Source organism: Salvelinus sp. IW2-2015, unplaced genomic scaffold (genome assembly GCF_002910315.2).
Source record: "Salvelinus sp. IW2-2015 unplaced genomic scaffold, ASM291031v2 Un_scaffold957, whole genome shotgun sequence".
Classification (NCBI taxonomy): Eukaryota; Metazoa; Chordata; class Actinopteri; order Salmoniformes; family Salmonidae; genus Salvelinus; species Salvelinus sp. IW2-2015.
The window spans coordinates 402,437-424,285 of NW_019942662.1; the positions used below are offsets into that span (position 1 = coordinate 402,437).

The 21,849-nt window shown below is 46.2% G+C and overlaps 1 protein-coding gene across 1 annotated transcript in view; it reads right to left on the reverse strand.

Moving 5' to 3' along the window:
* sos2 (son of sevenless homolog 2 (Drosophila)) overlaps nucleotides 1-21,849 on the reverse strand; it is a 70,124-nt gene that overhangs the window by 35,259 nt on the left and 13,016 nt on the right. The window contains 7 exon segments of the mRNA XM_070438473.1: nucleotides 7,006-7,116; nucleotides 7,663-7,806; nucleotides 12,673-12,699; nucleotides 12,701-12,880; nucleotides 15,184-15,346; nucleotides 16,427-16,529; nucleotides 16,532-16,559. Coding sequence (XP_070294574.1) covers nucleotides 7,006-7,116; nucleotides 7,663-7,806; nucleotides 12,673-12,699; nucleotides 12,701-12,880; nucleotides 15,184-15,346; nucleotides 16,427-16,529; nucleotides 16,532-16,559 — 756 coding nt within the window.

Consider the following 21,849-nt stretch of genomic DNA (forward strand, 5'->3'; position numbering starts at 1 on the left):
ATCTGTCTGTCTGTCTGTCGTATCTGTCTGTCTGTCTGTCTGTCTGTCTGTCTGTCTGTCTGTCTGTCTGTCTGTGTTTGGGAGAGATAGTGAGTTATGTCTGTCTATGTCTGTCTTTCTGTCTGGAGAGATAGTGAGTTGTCTGTGGTGTTGTCTGTCTGTCTGTCTGTCTGTCTGTCTGTCTGTCTGTGTGGGAGAGATAGTGAGTTCTGTCTGTCAATGTCTGTCTTTCTGTCTGTCTGTCTGGGGAGAGATAGTGAGTTCTGTCTGTCTGTGTGGGGAGAGATAGTGAGTCTGTCTGTCTATGTCTGTCTTTCTGTCTGTCTGTCTGTCTGTCTGGGAGAGAGATAGTGAGTTCTGTCTGTCTGTCTGTTCTGTCTGTCTGTCTGTCTGTCTGTCTGTCTGTCTGTCTGTCTGTCTGTCGAGAGATAGTGAGTTCTGTCTGTCTGTCTGTCTGTGTGGGGAGAGATAGTGAGTCTGTCTGTCAATGTCTGTCTTTCTGTCTGTCTGTCTGGGGAGAGATAGTGAGTTCTGTCTGTCTGTGTGGGGAGAGATAGTGAGTTCTGTCTGTCTGTCTGTCTGTCTGTCTGTCTGTCTGTCTGTCTGTCTGTCTGTCTGTCTGTCTGGGGAGGATAGTGATCTGTCTGTCTGTCTGTCTGTCTGTCTGTCTGTCTGTCTGTCGTCTGTCTGTCTGTCTTCTGTCGTGGGAGAGATAGTGAGTTCGTCGTCTGTCTGTCTGTCTGTCTGTCTGTCTGTCTGTCTGTGTGGGAGAGATAGTGATTCTGTAAACACACAAACAGAGATATTAAAATGGAGCTCCAAACACTGGCAAATGACAAAACAATAACTATTGCAACAATGTAACCCTCTCTCAGTTTTACCCCAACATCACCCTAGTTCATTAAAATAAAAAAGAACAATACAACGAAACACCCACCCTGGGAACACACACACAGCAGTGCAATAAGCACAGCTTGTACCCTTTCAGATCAGAGGTAGCCCCCCTCTCCTCTTTTATCCCTCCTTCAATCCCTCCCCTCAAAACCCCTCTCCCCTCTCCTCTACCCTTCTCACCCATCTCCTTCCCTCCCCTCTCCTCCCCCTCCATCTCCTTCCCTCTCTCTCTCCTCCTCTCCGTCATCTGCTCTCCTCCAGGAGAGACTGCACGCATCCCAAATGGTGTCCTTTCCCTATGTAGTGCACTACTTTTGACCAGAGCCCAGGCCCATATAGGGAATAGGGTGCCATTCGGGATCAGCAGGCCTGGGCTATTTTTAAAGGCATGTAATTTAGCCACAATACCAGACGCTGCAGAGTGCAGTGGCCGAGTGCTCCACAGACACATCTCTCTGACAGAGAGCAGGGGAGGAAGGGAGATGAGGGGGGAGAGGAGGAGGAGGAGAGGAGAGGAGGGGAAAGGGGAGAAGAGAAGGGGGAGTGAGTGAGATGATGGAGAATACAAAATGAGAAAGGAAAAAACGAGAGCGAGAGAGCGAGAAAGAGAGTGCGAGAGAGAAAGAGCGAGAGAGAGAGAAAGAGCGAGGAGAAGAGGCGAGAGAGAGTGCGAGAGAGCGTGCGAGAGAGAGAGAGCGCAAGAGAGCGAGAAAGAGAGAAAGAGTGCGAGAGAGAGAGAGAAAAAGGGAGAGAGAGAGAGCGAGAAAGAGCGCGAGAGAGAGAGAGAGAGAAAGAGCGAGCGACTACTGAGGATACACTCCCTGACAGACTTCTAAATAAACAGCACCTCTAAGCAATCAGTCCTGAGAGCAACTGGTGTTTATGTGTCATTATACAACAGGTGGAACTAATCCTGAATGCTGATTGGTTAAAACCGCATTCCAGCCGGTGTCTATTCCACAAGTTAGCGCCGGCTAAATCTATGACATTAAAATGCCTGTTAACTCTGATCCATCTGACTGCGCAATCCACTGCCTCATCAGCCCAGCCAGGCAATTTATAAACTTGATCTCCACTATAAAAAGCATCTAGACATTATCTCACATTTCTTTTAGACTAACATTTAGTTTTCAACAGCAGAGATTTGTATAAACCTTGCTGTCTGTCTCTAAAACGAAATGCAGCTAGTTTGCAGTCTTTCCAGCTTCAGTTTGAAGTGATTGTGTTAGCTGTGTTGTTGGCTAGCTCCTCTGAACAACAGTGTCCTGACGAGTGAGCACATTGTCTATGCCAGGCGAAATCACGCCTCATTAGCTCATTGTAATGGATGTATCTAAATAAATGTCACTAGAAAACAGCTTAAACAAATGCAAATGCAGCTACTGTTGTTATTCTGTCTGCTCTGTTTGACGTGACTGTAAGTTAGCCGTAGTTGGCTAGCTAGCAAGCAAGGGATAAGAACGTTGCTAGCCAGTATGACAATAGAACATTTAGAACGATCGACTGGGTTGTATCCATAGATACAGAACAAAATGACTGAATGAATGAGTCGCGTTTCTGGCAACCAAACCGATAGAATGAATGACCAGCCAGCTTGGGTAGCAACTCTAGATTTTGTGTTGGGACTCTATGTTGTGAAAGGATGAAATAGTATGAATAAATTAATCCAAATAAAATTTTCAATGAAAATATATGTCAATCATTATTTAAATATGTTGGTAACCCGTTGTATAAAAGTGATAATGCCCTGGAAGCCGGTGTTTGGAGGATATATTGGAACGGTTTGCTGGCCCGAGACGAACAACATCCGTGCCAATATATCCTCCAAACACTGACTTCCTGCTTCTCGGGCATTATCATTTAAGAAGATCAGACAGACAGCCCTGACGACCAGACAGACAGCCCTGACGACCAGACAGACAGCCCTGACGACCCGACAGACAGCCCTGACGACCCCGACAGACAGCCCTCCGACGACCCGACAGACAGCCTGACGACCGACCAGAACAGCCCTGACGACCAGACAGACAGCCCTGACACGCAGACAGACAGCCCTGACGACCAGACAGACAGCCCTGACGACCAGACAGACAGCCCTGACGACCGAGACAGCGCCTGACGCCAGACAGACAGCCCTGGCGACCAGACAGACAGCGCCTGGCGACAGACCAGCCCTGGCGACCAGACAGACGGCCCTGACGACCAGACAGACAGCCCTGACGACCAGACAGACAGCCCTGACGACCAGACAGACAGCCCTGGCGACCAGACAGACAGCCCTGGCGACCAGACACAGCCCTGGCGACCAGACAGACGGCCCTGACGACCAGACAGACGGCCCTGACGACCAGACAGACGGCCCTGACGACCAGACAGACAGCCCTGACGACCAGACAGACAGCCACGGGTCGCTCACTTGCCACGGCTCTGCTGCTAGCTACCGTTCATTAAATAGCTGTTATGTGGCGACATTTACCTGGAGTAAGCCAACCTTTGAAACGAAAACCCACCGACGAAAAGGAGGACGAATCACATAAAAAAAAAAAAAAAAGTTTTGTGAGAAATGGAGCTTTTGAGATAAAGGAGTTTCAAAAGCCTGGCTACAGTGTGATGTTGAGGCTGTGGTGATGAGTTGTTCTGTGTGTCGCCAGTATGCTAAAGATAAAAAGCAGAAACAACTCATTTTGTCATCGGAAATAAAACGACGAAGCTCCGGAGAACATTCGTGACCATGAACACAGCAAGTGTCACATTGCCTGCGTGTCTCTGTGTCCCGGGCTCAAATCGGAGCCTCTCCTGTTGACACCCTCTGTGACGACGCTGGTGGTAACGTCAGAGCAAGACCAGCGCGAAGATGAAGACACCGTTTAGGACTGTACATGCCATTGGCAAGAAGGCGAGACCACTTTCTGACTTGGGAGTGGATGTAAGTGAAAGTACATGTTGTTAGTCTTGTAGCTAGACTAGTACTTTTGAGGCTAGTTTTTTTTAAAGTCTATTTAGCAGTCGTGGTCCAGGATTGTAGGTTATTTCTCAGCTCTTGATAAGCTTTGGTTCACCTCAAAATAGTGTATAAATACCGTACAATTATAGGCCTACTGAAGCTGACATGGATCTCTATGCTGTCCTATGGCTCTGTAACATCCTATTTTTAATGTTTGTCTCCAGATGCTGTTTACATTTTAAAGCACTGTGACACAATTGACTTTACCTGCCTTATAGTGTTGATCCTTAAGTAAACAAAGGGTAGAAAGATAATTTAACACAATTAATTGCCAGCTATATTGGATAACATGATTGTATATGAAATTATTATAGAATTAATTTTAATGTTTGATTTCTGCAGTTTAGATTTTTTAAATTATTATTTTAAAGGAATCGCTGTGGGCTCAACATATAGAATTGAGAAGCAGGCCAAAGAGTTTATGCACCATATTGTAAAAGTGGAGAAAAACAACAGAGAGAATCTGAAAAAAAAAAAACACATCTCTCCATCATGACAGATGGCTCCACAGACAGTTCTGTGAAAGAGGAGATAGTTTATGTCAGATTCTGTCACGAGGGCAAGATCGGAGTCGAAGTTTGAGAAGGCATCAAGTCAGTTGGAGAAAGGCAGACGTGGCACACATAACCAACACCATCAGTGCCATCATGGAGGGAGTGTGTGATGAGTGGGGGAGCAAGTCGGTCGCTCTGAGAACAGATGGAGCTGCTGTGAATGGTGTGGTCAGCCGGCTGAAGGAGGAACTGGGCCTACATCATCGGCATCCACTGTATGGCACACCGCCTTGAACTGACCTGTTCTGATGCCATCCAGTCCAACGTGATGTTTCAGAAAGTAGAAGACATCCTCAGAGGTCTCTACACCTTCTACCACACCAGTCCACTGAACAGGGAAAACAGCTTCCAGGCTCTTGGGCACACACCACTAGTGCCCACTAGAATTTGGCGGGACCCGATGGGTAGGACACCTATTGCGTACACTGGCTCACTTCCTGCGAGGTTACCAGGGGCGTGTCCAGCACCTGGAACAGGTAGTGGCTCTAGATTGCTATGCTAAGTACTCCAAAAGTCATCATCAATATGTAATGTCCAGTAAACAACAACAAATACGGTTACAAATCGGTAACATCATGTTACAATGCTTTATGCACTGATAAAATGTGGCATATCTAATATAGTGGGGTTTTTTGGACAACAATTCATTGTCTATTTGTATGTCTTTGTTCTTTATGTATTTCAGATTCAATCTGCTGATGCCCAAAATGAGCTGTAGTCAATGAATAGCATTCTTACATAGCTGTTCCTTTTGTCCAGGTGGGAAAGGGCAGGGTGCAATAGAGATTGCATCATCTGTGGATCTGTTATGCAAATTGGAGTAGGTCTAGGGTTTCTGGGATAATGGTGTTGATGTGAGCCATGACCAGCCTTTCAAAGCACTTCATGGCTACATGGTATTACAGACTCGAACAGGGACAGGTTGAAAATGTCAGTGAAGACACTTGCCAATTGGTCAGCGCATGCTCGTAGTACACGTCTTGGTAAACCATCTGGCCCTGCGGCCTTGTGAATGTTGACTTGTTTAAAGGTCTTACTCACATTGGCTGCAGAGAGCGTGATCACACTGTCTTCCGGAACAGCTGGTGCTCTCATGCATGTTTCAGTGTTATTTGCCTCGAAGCGAGCATAGAAGTAGTTTAGCTCGTCTGGTAGGCTCGTGTCACTGGGCAGCTCTCGGCTGTGCTTCCCTTTGTAGTCTGTAATGCTTTACAAGCCCTGCCACATCTGACGAGCGTCAGAGCCGGTGTAGTACGATTCGATCTTCATCGGAGGGCATAGTGGGATTTCTTTTAAGCTTCCGGGTTAGAGTCCTGCTCCTTGAAAGTGGCAGCTCTAGCCTTTAGCTCAGTGCGGATGTTGCCTGTAATCCATGGCTTCTGGTTGGGATATGTACATACAGTCACTGTGGGGACGACGTCATCGACAACGTTATTGATGAAGCCAATGACTGATGTGGTGTACTCCTCAATGCCATCGGAGGATGCCATCGGAGGAATCCCAGAACATATTCCACTCTGTGCTAGCAAAACAGTCCTGTAGCTTAGCATCTGCTTCATCTGACCACTTTTTTAATGATCGAGTCACTGGCGCTTCCTGCTTGAATTTTTTGCTTGTAAGCAGGAATCAGGAGGATAGAATTATGGTCAGATTTGGAGGGCGAGGGAGGGCGAGGGAGAGTTTTGTACGCGTCTCTGTGTGTGGAGTAAAAGTGGTCCAGAGTTTTTCTCCCTCTGGTTGCACATTTAACATGCCTCTGGGTGAGCAGTTTCCTGTTTGCTTATGGCGGTATACAGCTCATTGAGTGCGGTTTTAGTGCCAGCATCAGTCTGTGGTGGTATGTAGACAGCTATGAAAAATACAGATGAAAACTCTCTAGGTAGATAGTGTGGTCTACAGCTTATCATGAGATACTCTACCTCAGGCGAGCAAAACCTCGAGACTTCCTTAGATATCGTGCACCCAGCTGTTATTTACAAAAATACATAGTCCACCGCCCCTTGGTCTTACCAGACGCCGCTGTTCTATCCTGCCGGTACAGCGTATAACCAGCCAGCTGTGTGTTGATAATGTCGTCGTAAGTTGCTCTGGATAAGAGCGTCTGCTAAATGACTTAAATGTAAATGTAATGTTCAGCCACGACTCCGTGAAGCATAAGATGTTACAGTTTTGAATGTCCCGTTGGTAGTTGGTAGTTTTTCTCCACCTTCTCTTCACGCAAATGACGGGGATCTGAGCCTGTTCCCGGGAAAGCAGTATGTCATTCACGTCGGACTCATTCAAGGACAAAAAGGATTCTACCAGTCCGTGGTGAGTAATCACAGCTCTGATGTCCAGAAGTTATTTTCGGTCATAAGAGACGGTATCAGCAACAATATGTACAAAATAAGTTAAAAAAAATAAGTTACAAACAACGCAAAGAAACAAACAAAAAACACCCCACAATTGGTTAGGAAAACGTAAAACGTCAGCCTTGTACTCCGGCGCCATCTTGAAAAAGTGATGAATACAACCCAGATCTGTGTGTGCAAGTGAGGTGAAACTTATTCTTACCTGGAAGTATAGTCCTACAGTAGGCCGGGCCATCAGACTGCTGAAGTGCTCGTGGAACTGCCTGGACAGGATGTCCTGAGACAGGGTCTCGTACGGGTCAAACGCCTGCTCCTGGAGTTGAAAGAGACAGTTAACGGAAGAGTTATAAAAGCAGACTACTATGTCTTACTAGGGGGGGTGGGGGGTGGTACATAGAAGGCATACAATCAACTGAAGGCCTTCTAGTAGAGACGTGCAAGACAGCCTGGTAAAAACWATTTTTTTTTTAAAGTTTTTTTTTTTACATGAAGACTTCATAGGGCTTTGGGATCAGTTATGACAGAATAGAGGTAAAGGACGGTATTACTGGGCCATAAGGTTTCTGACAGGACATAGGGGACGTGTGCGTGGATCATATTATACATCTCTCTCTCTGCCTCGAAGTCTCTGCCCACTGAAGGATGAGAACTCCTGTCYGCAGCAGGCGGAGGTGTGTGTGTCAGATGTAAGTTTGAGTTTAGGTGTGTGTGTGTGTATCTATGTCCTACCTCTGCCAGGTCCTCGAAGCAGCTGCCCACCAAAGGACGAGAACTCCTGTCAGCAGCAGGCGGAGGTGTGTGTGTGTGTGTGTGTCAGATGTAAGTTTGAGTTTAGGTGTGTGTGTGTGTATCTATCTACCTCTGCCAGGTCCTCGAAGCAGCTGCCCACCAAAGGATGTGGACTACCGTCAGCGGTCATCTCCACTGCGTCTTCGATCAGGCCCAGCAGCTTGAGCGTCAACTCATGGATGTCCAAGATATTACTGAAAATCACCTCCACATCCTGCAAGCAGAGAGGGAGAGATGTGACTTACAAGGGGAGCAATACTTCACCTTCACATTTCACACATTTTAGTCATTAAACAGATTTGATTCATTTAAGTCCTTTAACATATTTGAATCATTTTAGTAATTTAACAGATTTGATTCATTTTAGTAATTTAACAGATTTGATTCATTTTAGTAATTTAACAGATTTGATTCATTTAACAGATTTGATTCATTTTATCCTTTTAGCAGAGTTGATTCATTTTAGTCATTTAAGCAGATTATTCATTTTTAGACTTACCAGATTGATTCATTTTAGTCCTTTAGCAGAGTTGATTCATTTAGTCCTTTAGCAGAGTGATTCATTTTAGTCTTTAACAGATTGATTCATTTTAGTCTTTAGCAGAGTTGATTCATTTTAGTCCTTTAGCAGAGTTGATTCATTTAGTCCTTTAGCAGAGTTGATTCATTTTAGTCCTTAGCAGAGTGCATTCATTTAGTCCTTTAGAGATTGATTCATTTATCCTTCAGAGTTGATTCATTTAGTCCTTTAAGCAGAGTTGATTCATTTTTAGTCCTTTAGCAGAGTGATTCATTTAGTCCTTTTAGCAGTTGATTCATTTTAGTCCTTTAGAGTTTGATTCATTTTAGTCCTTTAGCAGAGTTGATTCATTTATCCTTTAGCAGAGTTATTCATTTTAGCCTAGGAGAGTTGATTCATTTTAGTCCTTAGCAGATGCTTTAATCCAGAGGCGATTTACAACAACACGTCTTCAGTGACACAAACCATCCCAATGTCAGTTGAACATGGAAACAATCTACTATGGAACCACTGGTCCCAGATCTGTTTGTGTCAAGCAATGACAAAGACCAATGTAGTTGAAAAGACAGCACAACCAGATCTGGGACCAGGCTACTATTAAAAACCACTGCCTGGTTCATTCCTGTACTGTTAGTGTATAATCATCTTTCTTCTAGCGCTGTCAAACGATTCAATGTTTTATCGAACTAAAATCGCAGGATTTGTTGTGATTCATTGCAAAATTAGCTAGGTAAATTAATAAAAGCACACTTTCTTTTAACCTCAATGTCAAACTGTTGTCTTTAATGTGTATAGATTTATGTATTTCACCCCTCATAGCCTGGTTCCTCTCTAGGTTTCTTCCTAGGTTTTGGAAGAAACCTAGGAAGGTTTTTCCTAGCCACCGTGCTTCTACACCTGCATTGCTTGCTGTTTGGGGTTTTAGGCTGGGTTTCTGTACAGAACTTTGAGATATTAGCTGATGTACGAAGGGCTATATAAAATAAACTTGATATTTGGGATTTGAACGCATCCAGATTAATGACGATAACAAAACAAAAAAAAATTGTGAAGAGGAGAAGAGCACAACCCACCGTGACACTACTTCAGTGGCCAGAGAACCAAGGAAGAGGGAGGGCCAATCACGACAAGCTCCCAGCAGGGGTCGTCCTTCCTTTCTTTTGCTCACCTCACACCTCTAGTCTACATCACAAAGCTCCTCCCCATCACAAAGCTCCTCCCCATCCCCATCACAAAGCTCCTCCCCCTCCCCATCACAAAGCTCCTCCCCCTCCATCACAAANCCCATCACAAAGCTCCTCCCCATCACAAAGCTCCTCCCCATCACAAAGCTCCTCCCCATCACAAAGCTCCTCCCCATCACAAAGCTCCTCCCCATTAGCTCTGGGGTGGCCAGTTTAACCAATTGGGAGGTTAGATTAATCACGATTCACCATCTGGCAGTCTGACGGACGAATCTGGGTTCGGCGGATGCCAGGAGAACGCTACCTGCCCCAATGCAAAGTGCCAACTGTAAAGTTTGGTGGAGGAGGAATAATGGTCTGGGGTTGTTTTTCATAGTTCGGGCCCCTTAGTTCCAGTGAAGGGAAATCTTAACGCTACAGCATACAATGCCATTCTAGACGGTTCTGTGCTTCCAACTTTGTGGCAACAGTTTGGGGAAGGCCCTTTCCTGTTTCAGCATGACAATGTCCCTGTGCACATAGCGAGGTCCATACAGAAATGGTTTGTTGAGATCAGTGTGAAAGATTTGCCTGGCCTGCACAGAACCCTGACCTCAAACTCATCGAACACCTTTGGGATGAATAGGAGCCAGGCCTAATCAACCCAACATCAGTGCCCGACCTCACTAATGCTCGTGGCTGAATGGAAGCAAGTCCCCCGCAGCAATGTTCCAACATCTAGTGGAAAACCTTCCCAGAAGAGTGGAGGCTGTTATAGCAGCAAAGGGGGGACCAACTCCATATTAATGCCCATGATTTTAGAATGAGATGTTCGACAAACAGGTGTCCACATACTTTTGGTCATGTAGTGTATGTTTTCCCCGATGTGTTTCAAAAACAAGGACATTTCTAAGTGACCCCAAACTTTTGAACTGTAGTGTATATATATATATATATTATTATTTTTTATTTGGGTGTGAGTACTACTTTACTGTATTTGTCCTTGGGATATCGCCTTTCAACAGTAAAAGTAAAAAAAATTAATAAAAATCACTGGAGAATGTCTACGTTTGGTTTAGTAGTGTGTTCTCTCATTATTTGACCCATATCACTTTCTTTCTGGACATCTCGAAGCCATTTCCCAGGAGATGTTGGTAGCCACCTCCACAGTTATTTTGTCAGGAGCAACATATGTTTGTTTTCTGTTAGACTTTAATTATGAGTTGTACATACCACAGGACCCAGTGCGTCCCAAATTGCACCCCAATCCCTATATAGTGCACTACATTTGACCAGGACCATAGGGCACCCTATTCCCTATATAGTACACTACTTTTAGGGACTAGAGTGCCATTTGGGACGTAGCCTAGTCCTCCTCACCCAAACAATACCGCCAGCCACCTGTCTGTCGCCACCAAACCCCAATACTACCAGCCACCGTGTCTGTCGCCACCAAACCCCAAGACCACCGTGTCTGTCGCCACCAAACCCCAATACCACCGTGTCTGTCACCACCAAACCCCAATACTACCAGCCACCGTGTCTGTCGCCACCAAACCCCAATACCACCGTGTCTGTCACCACCAAACCCAATACTACCAGCCACCGTGTCTGTCACCACCAAACCCCAATACCACCGTGTCGTCACATGTTGGCTTATGAAGTCAACCAAAGAGTTTTCACAGCACACTACAACTGCAGGGCAGACGAGATACTTAGCTGACTACAGCTGTTCAGTTCTAATGATCCGTTACAGGTTTTGGTGTTTCCATTTATTTTTTGAGGTTGGACTTTAGCGCGTATAGCTCGTAGTATGTAGGGCGCTCCGATTGGTGTCACCTCGTTAGTTATGTATTACAGCTGTGCCGGTTGCCATCTCGTTAGTGGGAAGGTGTTTCACCTGTGCTGGCCCAGGTGCTATTTAGAGCAGCTGGCCCAGTGTCCAGGGGTCTTGATATCTGTGGAGGGTCAACACACCTTTAGTTGTCTTGATATCTGTGGAGGGTCAACCCTTAGTTGTCTTGATATCTGTGGAGGGTACCACTTTAGTGACTCTCACTATTTTGATTTCTGGACAAACAATCCTTTATCTGATCTTTCCCTGTTTCTGTTTGCTCCACCTTTTTGGTTTATTTCCTGTCTTTAAGTTTGGTGTTTGGTTTTTCTATGTTTACTTCTTCTTGGGCAGATTTAGTGGGCGTCAGGAGTGGGTGTGTCATTTAGGCCCAGTTGGTGTTGCTAGTCAACTTTTCAGTGGACACCCACCCCATGAGTTGTCTCAGTGGACACCCCCATGAGTGTTTTCAGTGGAACCCCCATGAGTATGCAGTGGACACCCCATGAGTACCTTTCAGTGGACACCCCCATGATGTCCTTTCAGTGGACACCCCCATGAGTGTCTTCAGTGGACACCCCCATGAGGTTTCAGTGAGCACCCCCCATGAGTGTCTTTCAGGGACACCCCCCGATGAGTGCCTTTCAGTGGACCCCCATGAGTGCTTCAGTGGACACCTCCCATGAGTGTCTTTCAGTGGACCCCCCATGAGTGTCTTTCAGTGGACACCCCCATGAGTGTCTTTCAGTGGAACACCTCCCATGAGTGTCTTTCAGTGGACACCCCCATTGAGTGTCTTTCAGTGGAACCCCCCCATGAGTGGCTTCCGGGAACCCCTCCTAAACAACAACACCGGTTCCGTTTTGATTGTGGTCAGTGACTCTTTTGTTACTTCCCTCTTCTGTTTGAGCGACATTATTTGGTTTTGTTGCTTGGGAACGTAACATGGTTTTACACTACAAATGGATGCTTTGCTATGTGGTCAAACAACTGTTGGTAAGCTGTTTGTAAACTGTTTGGTAAACTGTTTTGTAAGCTGTTTTGGTAAGCTGTTTGGTAAGCTGTTTGGTAAACTGTTTGTAAGCTGTTCGGTAAGCTGTTTGGTAACTGTTGGTAAGCTGTTTGTAAACTGTTGGTATGTGTAAGCTGTTTGGTAACTGTTTGTAAGTGTTTGTAAGTGTTTGGTAAGCTTTGGTAAACTGTTGGTAAGCTGTTTGTAAACTGTTTGTAAAGCTGTTTGGTAAGCTGTTTTGGTAAACTGTTTGGTAAACTGTTTGGTAAGCTGTTTGGTAAACTGTTTGTAAGCTGTTGGTAAGCTGTTTGTAAGCTGTTGTAAACTGTTGGTAACTGTTTGGTAAACTGTTTAGTAAGCTGTTTGGTAAACTGTTTGGTAAGCTGTTTGGTAAGCTGTTTGTAAACTGTTTGTAAGCTGTTGGTAAGCTGTTTGTAAGCTGTTTGTAAACTGTTTGAGCTGTCTGCTGTGTTTGTTGGCTACTGTGTAAGATGACTGCCGTTTTATAAACTGTTCATAAAAGTGTTCATAGCCTGTATTTACGTTCTCACCTGAGGCGTGAAGATCTTGTTGTGTGAACAGGAAGTGATGTCGGAACACCTTGATGATGAGGTCGAGCTCCCGCAGGTACTGACGCTCCTCTGCGATCTCCAGGCGCACCAGGTCGTCGTAGGTCAGCTCCCCGCACGACGACGGCTCCTCCGTACACTGAGACACCAGACCGATGTCCTCGTCCTGGTCAAACATGTCCATTAGGACCTGAGACAGAGACATCAGGTCAGACACGTCCATAAACATCTACACTGAGACACCAGACCGATGTCCTCGTCCTGGTCAAACATGTCCATTAGGACCTGAGACGAGACATCAGGTCAGACACGTCCATAAACATCTACACTGAGACACCAGACCGATGTCCTCGTCCTGGTCAAACATGTCCATTAGGACCTGAGACAGAGACATCAGGTCAGACACGTCCATAAACATCTACACTGAGACACCAGACCGATGTCCTCGTCCTGGTCAAACATGTCCATTAGGACCTGAGACAGAGACATCAGGTCAGACACGTCCATAAACATCTACACTGAGACACCAGACCGATGTCCTCGTCCTGGTCAAACATGTCCATTAGGACCTGAGACAGAGACATCAGGTCAGACACGTCCATAAACATCTACACTGAACACCAGACCGATGTCCTCGTCCTGGTCAAACATGTCCATTAGGACCTGAGACAGAGACATCAGGTCAGACACGTCCATAAACATCTACACTGAGACACCAGACCGATGTCCTCGTCTGGTAAACATGTCCATTAGGACCTGAGACAGAGACATCATTGGTCAAACACGTCCATAAACATCTGGTACGGACACAGAGAGACCCGGTTACCAAGTCAACCAGGTACAGTTCCGTCAGAAAGTATTCAGACCCCTTTGCTTAATCCACATTTTGTTGTGTCACAGCCTGAATTCAAAATAGATTAAATAAATCACCCATCACATAATAATCCCATAATGACAAAGCAAATACATGTTTTTAGAAATTGTCGCAGATTTATTGAATATGAAATACAGAAATATCTCATTTCCATAAGAATTCACACCCGAGTCAATACATGTTAGAGTCCCCTTTGACAGTGATTACAGCTGTGACTCTTTCTGAGTAAGGTCCCCAAGAGATTCGCGCACCCTGGATTGTGTACAACATTTCAGGCTCAAGTTGGTTGTTGATCATTGCTAGACAGCCATTTTCAAGTTATGTCATAGATGTTCAAGCCGATTTAAGTCAAATCTGTATCTAGGCCACTCAGGAACATTCAAAGTCGTCTTGGTAAGCAACTCCAGTAAATATTTGGCCTTGTGTTTTAGCTCATTGTCCTGCTGAACGGTGACTTTCCCAATATCTGTTGGAAAGCAGACTGAACCAGGTTTTCCTCAAGGTTTTTTGCCTGTGCTTAGCTCTATTCCTTTTCTTTTATCCTAAAAAAAACTCCCTAGTCCTTGCCCGATGACAAGCATACCCATAACATGATGCAGCCACCACTATGCTTGAACATATGGAGAATGGTACTCAGTGATGCGCTGTGTTGGAGTTGCATAACGCTTTGTATTCAGGACGAAGATATTTCTTTGCCACATTTTTTTTGCAGTTTTACTTTAGTGCCGTGTTGGCACTAAATAGTTGTATTCTGTACAGGCTTCCTTCTTTTCACTCTGTCATTTAGGTTAGTATTGTAGAGTAACTACAGTGTTGTTGAACCATCACCAGTTTTCTCCTATCGCAGCCATTGAACTCTGTTTACGCTGTTTTAAAAAGTCCCCATTGGTCTCATGGTGAAATCACTGACCGGTTTCCTTCCTCTCCGGCAACGGGGTTAGAAAGGACGACTGTATCTTTGTAGTGACTGGGTGTAATCAATAACTTCACCATGCTCAAAGGGATATTCAACGTTTGCTTCTTTAATTTTTTTTACCCATCAACCAATAGGTGTCCTTCTTTGCGAGGCATTGGAAAACCTGGTCTTTGTAGTTGAATATGTGTTTGAAATTCACTGCTCTACTGAGGGACCTTACAATTATCTGTATGTGTGAGGTACAGAGATGAGGTAGTCATTCAGAAATCATGTTAAACGCCATTATTGAATACAGAGTCCATGCAACTTATTATGTGACTTGTTAAGCACATTTTTACTCCTGAACGTATGTAGGTTTGCCAAAACAAAGGGGTTGAATACTTATTGACTCAATACATTTCAGCTTTTCAGTTTGAATTAAATTTGTAAACATTTCTAAAAACATAATTCCACTTTTACATTATTAGGGTATTGTGTGTAGAGGCCAGTGAAACAAACTCTAAATTTAATCCATTTTAAATTCAGGCTGTAACACAACATTTGGAAAAAGTCAAGGGGTGTGAATACCTTCGAAATATTTACCTACTTTGGAGTGGATTGGCATTGAGGGGTGACTCTGAGACATACAATGACACACAGAGACAGACGGACACAGAGACAGACGGACACAGAGACAGACGGACAGCGGGTATAGGTTTCCTACCTTGTCTGCACACATGGACACCTTGATGTCTTGCTGGCTGATCTCATAGTGTCTGATGTTACCAACGTAGTTTCCTGCTAGCTTCAAGATGTCAGCCGATATGTACTCTAGCACCGCCACGATGTAGAGGCAGACGTGGTAGTCTATCTTATACTCCAGTGACCTCCTGTTGACGGGACAAACAGCAGGGGAAGAGGCATAAGGTATAGGAATACAGTTGCAAAAATCACAGAAAATGTCCCCAAATTCTTAGCTTTCCAGAGATCCTGGTTGGAGGATTCCAGAGATCCTGGTTGGAGGATTCCAGAGATCCTGGTTGGAGGATTCCAGAGATCCTGGTTGGAGGATTCCAGAGATCCTGGTTGGAAGATCCAGAAATCAGGAGGAAATAAACGAGGACAGAACCCTCCAACCAGGATGTATTAAAAGAGGCGCCTGAATAAGGACAGGTGATCATTGCAGGAGGAAGGTAAAAAATCTTGACTGGGCTAAGACCTGTACTTGAGTAGTTGGGGTGTGTTTCTATCTACCACAGTACCTTGAGTAGGGGGTGTATCTATCTACCACAGTACCTTGAGTAGGGGGGGTTGTATCTATCTACCACAGTACTTTGAGTAGTTGGTGTATTCTATCTCACCACAGTACCTGAGTAGGGGGTGTATCTATCTACCACAGTACCTTGAGGAGTTGGTGTGTGTATCTATCTACCACAGTACTTGGAGTAGGGTGTGTGTATCTATCTACCACAGTACCTTGAGTAGGGTGTGTGTATCTATTACCAAGTACCTTGAGTAGTTGGTGTTCTATCTACCACAGTACCTTGAGTAGGGGGTGTGTATCTATCTACCCAGTACCTTGAGTAGGGGGGGTGTATCTATCTACCACAGACTCTGAGTAGGGTGTGTGTATTCTATCACCACAAGTACCTTGAGTAGGGTGTGGTGTATCTATCTACCACACGTACCTTGAGTAGGGTGTGTGGTATCTATCTACCACAGTCCCTTGAGTAGGGTGTGTGTATCTATCTACCACAGTACCTTGAGTAGGGTGTGTGTATCTATCTACCACAGTCACTTGAGTAGGGTGTGTGTTCATCTACCACAGTACCTTGAGTAGGGGGGTGTATCTATCTACCACAGTACCTTGAGTAGGGGTGTGTGTATCTATCTACCACAGTACCTTGAGTAGGGGGTGTATCTATCTACCACAGTACTTGAGTAGGGGGTGTGTATCTATCTACCACAGTACCTTGAGTAGGGGGTGTATCTTATCGACGGGGAGCAGTAGAGGGTTCCTCCTCTTCCTCTTCTCGATGGCCGACTGGGCGTCAGCTATGGCCTTATCTTGGGGTGGGGGAAGGTCTTCTGGACCCGCTCCTGATTGGACAGAGGGAGAGGAAGCACAATACTTGTAAAATCAGATGTTTTCTTTACATTTGGAAGCTCGTGTTTAACAACCTCATGGTATTAGATGAAACATTATCCATGCTGACAGACACTGGCTGAACACCCATCAATTGTGGTGTTGAAAGGATCCCGAGCACCAACAGAATGAGCCAACATGTAAGGATCCGCGAGCACCACATCGTTAAAGATCCACGAGCACCAACATGGTAAAGGATCCCGAGCACCAACATGGTAAGGATCCGAGCACCAACATGGTAAAGGATCCCGAGCACACAACATGGTAAGAGGCACCAAACATGGCTAAACGGATCCACGAGCACCAACATGGTAAAGGATCCCGAGCACCAACATGGTAAACAGGACCCACGAGCAAACATGTTAAAGGATCCCGAGCACCAACATGGTTAAAGGATCCCGAGCACCAACATGGTAAAGGACCCACGAGCACCAACAATGGTCAGGATCGCCGGAGCACCAACATGTTTAAAGGATCCCCGAGCACCAACATGTTAAAGGATCCCGAGCACAACATGGTAAAGGATCCCGAGCACCAACAATGGTAAAGGACCCACGAGCACCACCATGTTAAAGGACACCCGAGCACCAACATGGTAAAAGGATCCCGAGCACCAACATGGTAAAGGATCCCGAGCCACAACATGGTAAAGGAATCCCCGAGCACCAACATGTTAAAGGACCCACGAGCACCAACATGGTAAGGACCACGAGCACCAACATGGTAAAGGACCACGAGCACCAACATGGTAAAGGACCCACGAGCACCAACATGGTTAAAGACACGAGACCAACATGGTAAAGGATCCGAGCACCAACATGGTAAAGGACCGAGCACCAACATGTTAAGATCCCGAGACCCGAGACGAGCACCAACATGGTAAAGACCCACGAGCACCAACAATGGTAAGGATCCCGAGCACCAACATGTTAAAGATCCCGAGCACCAACATGTTAAAGGATCCGAGCACCAATATGGTAAAGGATCCCGAGCACCAAATGGTAAAGGATCTCGAGCACCAACATGTTAAAGGATCCGAGCACCAACATGGTAAAGGATCCCGAGCACCAACATGGTAAAGGACCCGGAGCACCAACATGTTAAAGGATCCCGAGCACCAACATGGTAAAGGATCCCGAGCACCAAATGGTAAAGGATCCCGAGCACCAACATGGTAAAGGATCCCCGAGCACCAACATGTTACAAGGAACCACGAGCACCAACATGGTAAAGGACCACGAGCACCAACATGGTAAAGACCAGACGAGCACCAACATGGTAAAGGATCCCGAGCACCAACATGGTAAAGGATCCCCGAGCACCAACATGTTAAAGGACCCACGAGCACCAACATGGTAAAGGACCCACGAGCACCAACATGGTAAAGGACCCAGAGCACCAACATGGTAAAGGACCCACGAGCACCAACATGGTAAAGGATCCCGCGAGCACCAACATGTTAAAGGACCCACGAGCACCAACATGGTAAAGGACCCACGACACCAACATGGTAAGAGATCCGAGCACCAACCATGGTAAAGGATCCCAGCCCACATGGTAAGGACCACGAGCACCAACATGGTAAAGGATCCACGAGCACCAACATGGTAAAGGACCCACGAGCACCAACATGTTAAAGATCCGAGCACCAACATGGTAAAGGATCCCGAGCACCAACATGGTAAAGGATCCACGAGCACCAACATGGTAAAGGACCCACGAGCACCAACATGGTAAAGGACCCACGAGCACCAACATGTTAAAGGATCCGAGCACAACATGGTAAGATCCCGAGCACCAACATGGTAAAGGATCCCGAGCACCAACATGTTAAAGGACCCACGAGCACCAACATGTAAAGGACCACGAGCACCAACATGGTAAAGGACCCACGACGCACCAAATAAAGCCCCGACATCCAACATGGTAAAGGACCCGAGCACCAACATGGTAAAGGATCCCGGCACCAACAGTGGTAACGGGACCCGAGCACCAACATGGTAAAGTGACCCACGAGCACCAACATGGGTAAAGGATCCACGAGCACCAACATGGTAAAGGACACACGAGCACCAACATGGTAAAGGATCCGAGCACCAACATGGTAAAGGATCCACGAGCACCAACAGTGTTAAAGGATCCACGAGCACCAACATGGTAAAGGATCCACGAGCACCAACATGGTAAAGGACCCACGAGCAAACATGGTAAAGGACCCACGAGCACCAACATGTTAAAGGATCCACGAGCACCAACATGTTAAAGGATCCACGAGCACCAACCATGGTAAAAGGACCCACGAGCACCAACATGGTAAGGACCCACGAGCACCAACATGTTAAAGGATCCACGAGCACCAACATGGTAAAGGACGCCACGAGCACCAACATGTAAAAGGATCCACGAGCACCAACATGTAAACAGGACCCACATGTTTAAAGGACCCACGAGCACAACATGTTAAAGGATCCACAGAGCACCAACATGTTAAAGACCACGAGCACCAACATGGTAAAGGACCACGAGCACCACCATGTTAAAGGATCCACGAGCACCAACATGTTAAAGGACCTACGAGCACCAACATTAAACATTAATTAAACATTAAACACCTTTTTAAAAGGTGCAATATGCAGAATTCCTCCGCCATTTCCTGGTTTCTAAAATTCTAATAGTTGCTTAATTTCAGTTTATGTGACAAATAAGCAAATAAACCGAAAGTAAAAGATTCTTAAAACGAAACGTAAGAACAGGAAGCATAGAAATAGGACATATAGAAACAGATCTACCGGCTTCTTAGACTGGTCTCAATGAGTGACATAATTCTGCTTTATGATATTTTCACATTTCTCTCCCTCATGAGGGAGGGAGGATAATGAAAGTTCACAGAAGTAATTCTCGTAATAAAACGTTTATTCCGTTACCAAATTGGTTACGCAATTACCAAAGAAATCTAACGGATTACTATGCAACTGGCTACTGAGAAATCATAAACAGTCACAAACCACAGTTGGGTCACTTTCTACCGTCCCCCTTGCACTGAGTCTGGGCAACGTCTGCCTCTCCCTGCCTCTGCCTCTCTCTCTCCTCTCCCTCTGCTTCTCTCTCCCTCTCCTCCTCTCGCTCTCCGCCTCCCTCTCCGCCTCCCTCTCGCTCTCCCGCCTCCTCTCACGCCCCCTCTCCGCCTCCCTCTCCGCTCCTCTCCGCCTCCTCTCCGCCTCCCTCTCGCTCTCCGCCTCCCTCTGCTCTCCGCCTCCCTCTCGCTCTCCGCCTCCCTCTCGCTCTCCGCCTCCCTCTCGCTCTCCGCTCCTCCGCTCTCGCCTCCTCTCGCTCTCCCTCTCTCGCTCTCCGCCTCCCTCTCGCTCTCCGCCTCCCTCTCGCTCTCCCGCCTCCCTCTCCGCTCTCCGCCTCCCTCTCGCTCTCCGCCTCCCTCTCGCTCTCCGCCCTCCTCTCGCTCTCTCGCCTCCCTCTCGCTCTCCGCCTCCCTCTCCAGTTAATGTCCCTTCTCCCAGCTCTTATTGACACCTAACCATGAGCCTCCTCTCTTTCCATTCACTGTAACCAGCAACCACTGAGCACCGTCCGACACCGGACGTCCATGGACGTTGAAAAGTAGTTGAAATTTGGTCAGTCCACCCCGGCCTTGATGTTAATTTGATTTGGACCAAATCTGACCCTATAATAGACGTATGTTTCACACATCTGGACAGTGCCGCAACAGTCCAGTAGAGACCAATACAGAAAAGTAAAGTATAGTACAGTATATTTTATACTATTGTACTCTACTTTACTGTACTCTATTGTACTATGAAACAATTATAGTAAAAAGATTTGGAGCACCTTAAAAGGGATCCGTCCAGATTTTGGTAATTAGGCCCCTTTTCATCTACTCCCTTAGAGTCAGATGAACTCGTGGATACCATTTTAAATGTCTCCCAGCGGCGCGCGGGTAACCCCTGGCGGGGCGCGGGTAACCCCTAGCGGGGCGCGGGTAACCCCTAGCGGGGCGCGGGTAACCCCTAGCGGGGCGCGGGTAACTCCTAGCGGGGCGCGGGTAACTCCTAGCGGGGCGCGGGTAATAATTTAGGAAAGGGACCATTTTAGCTAGCTGACTAGCTAGCCACCGGAGGACAACAACAGGCTTTAGTTTTGTTGCACCTGGCCTACTGCCAAGTCATTTGGTCAGGTGCCACAAAGAGGGACATAGGCAAATTACATTTGGTTCAGAACAGGGCAGTACGGCTGGCCCTTAAAATGTACACAGAGAGCTAGTATTAATAACATGCATGTCAATCTCTCCTGGCTCAGAGTAGAGGACAGATTGACTTCATCACTACTTGTATTTGTGAGAGGTATTGACATGTTGAAAGCACCGAACTGTCTGTCTAAACTACTGGCACACAGCTTGTGCATACCCCACAAGACATGCCACAAGAGGTCTCTAAACAGTCCCCAAGTCCAGAACAGACTATGGGAGGCACACAGTACTACATAGAGCCATGACTACATGGAACCTCTATTCCACAGCAGGTAATTCATGCAGCAATAAAATCGGATACAAAAAAACTACAGAAAACGTTATCTTATGGAACAACGTGGACTGTGAAGAAACACACACACACACACACACACACACACACACACACACTGCAAATAGTTACACTTATGAGTTGGTGTCCAGGGACAGAGATGTGACGCCTTTTTTCAAGCGGTTTTTCATGAACATGTCATTTGTATTTAGCAGACGTTTTATAAAATCATTAAAAAGCAACACACAGTCACGGCATCGCCTTTTCCCCTAGATATAGATGCGTTTATAACTGACCCAAGTCACTAGGCTACCTCTCAGATGCATAGTGTCCAAGACAAGTGTTGTGAAATACAGGCTTAGCTAACAACAAACACAACAACAATATACATGACATCATGGTGCAGTGACGTTAAACCGCCTGCAACAATACTCCAGAGATTAGCCAAAGTGTTTTATGATACCGTGTTTGAGAGTGAAGCCCCATGCCTGCCTCGTGGGTTTGGCTAGTTCTGACATCCCGCCTTTACTCAACAGACCATGGAGGTGGAAACAGTCAGAAAATAGGAATGTTTTGAACAGAGAGAGCAAGAAGAGGAGAGTAGAAGTGTGTTTTGGAAAGAGGACAGGAAGGAGAGAGGAGAGGGGGAGGCAGAAGAGAGGAGAGAGAGAAGAGGGGGGAGGCAGAATAGAGGAGAGAGAAGGAGAGAGGGGAG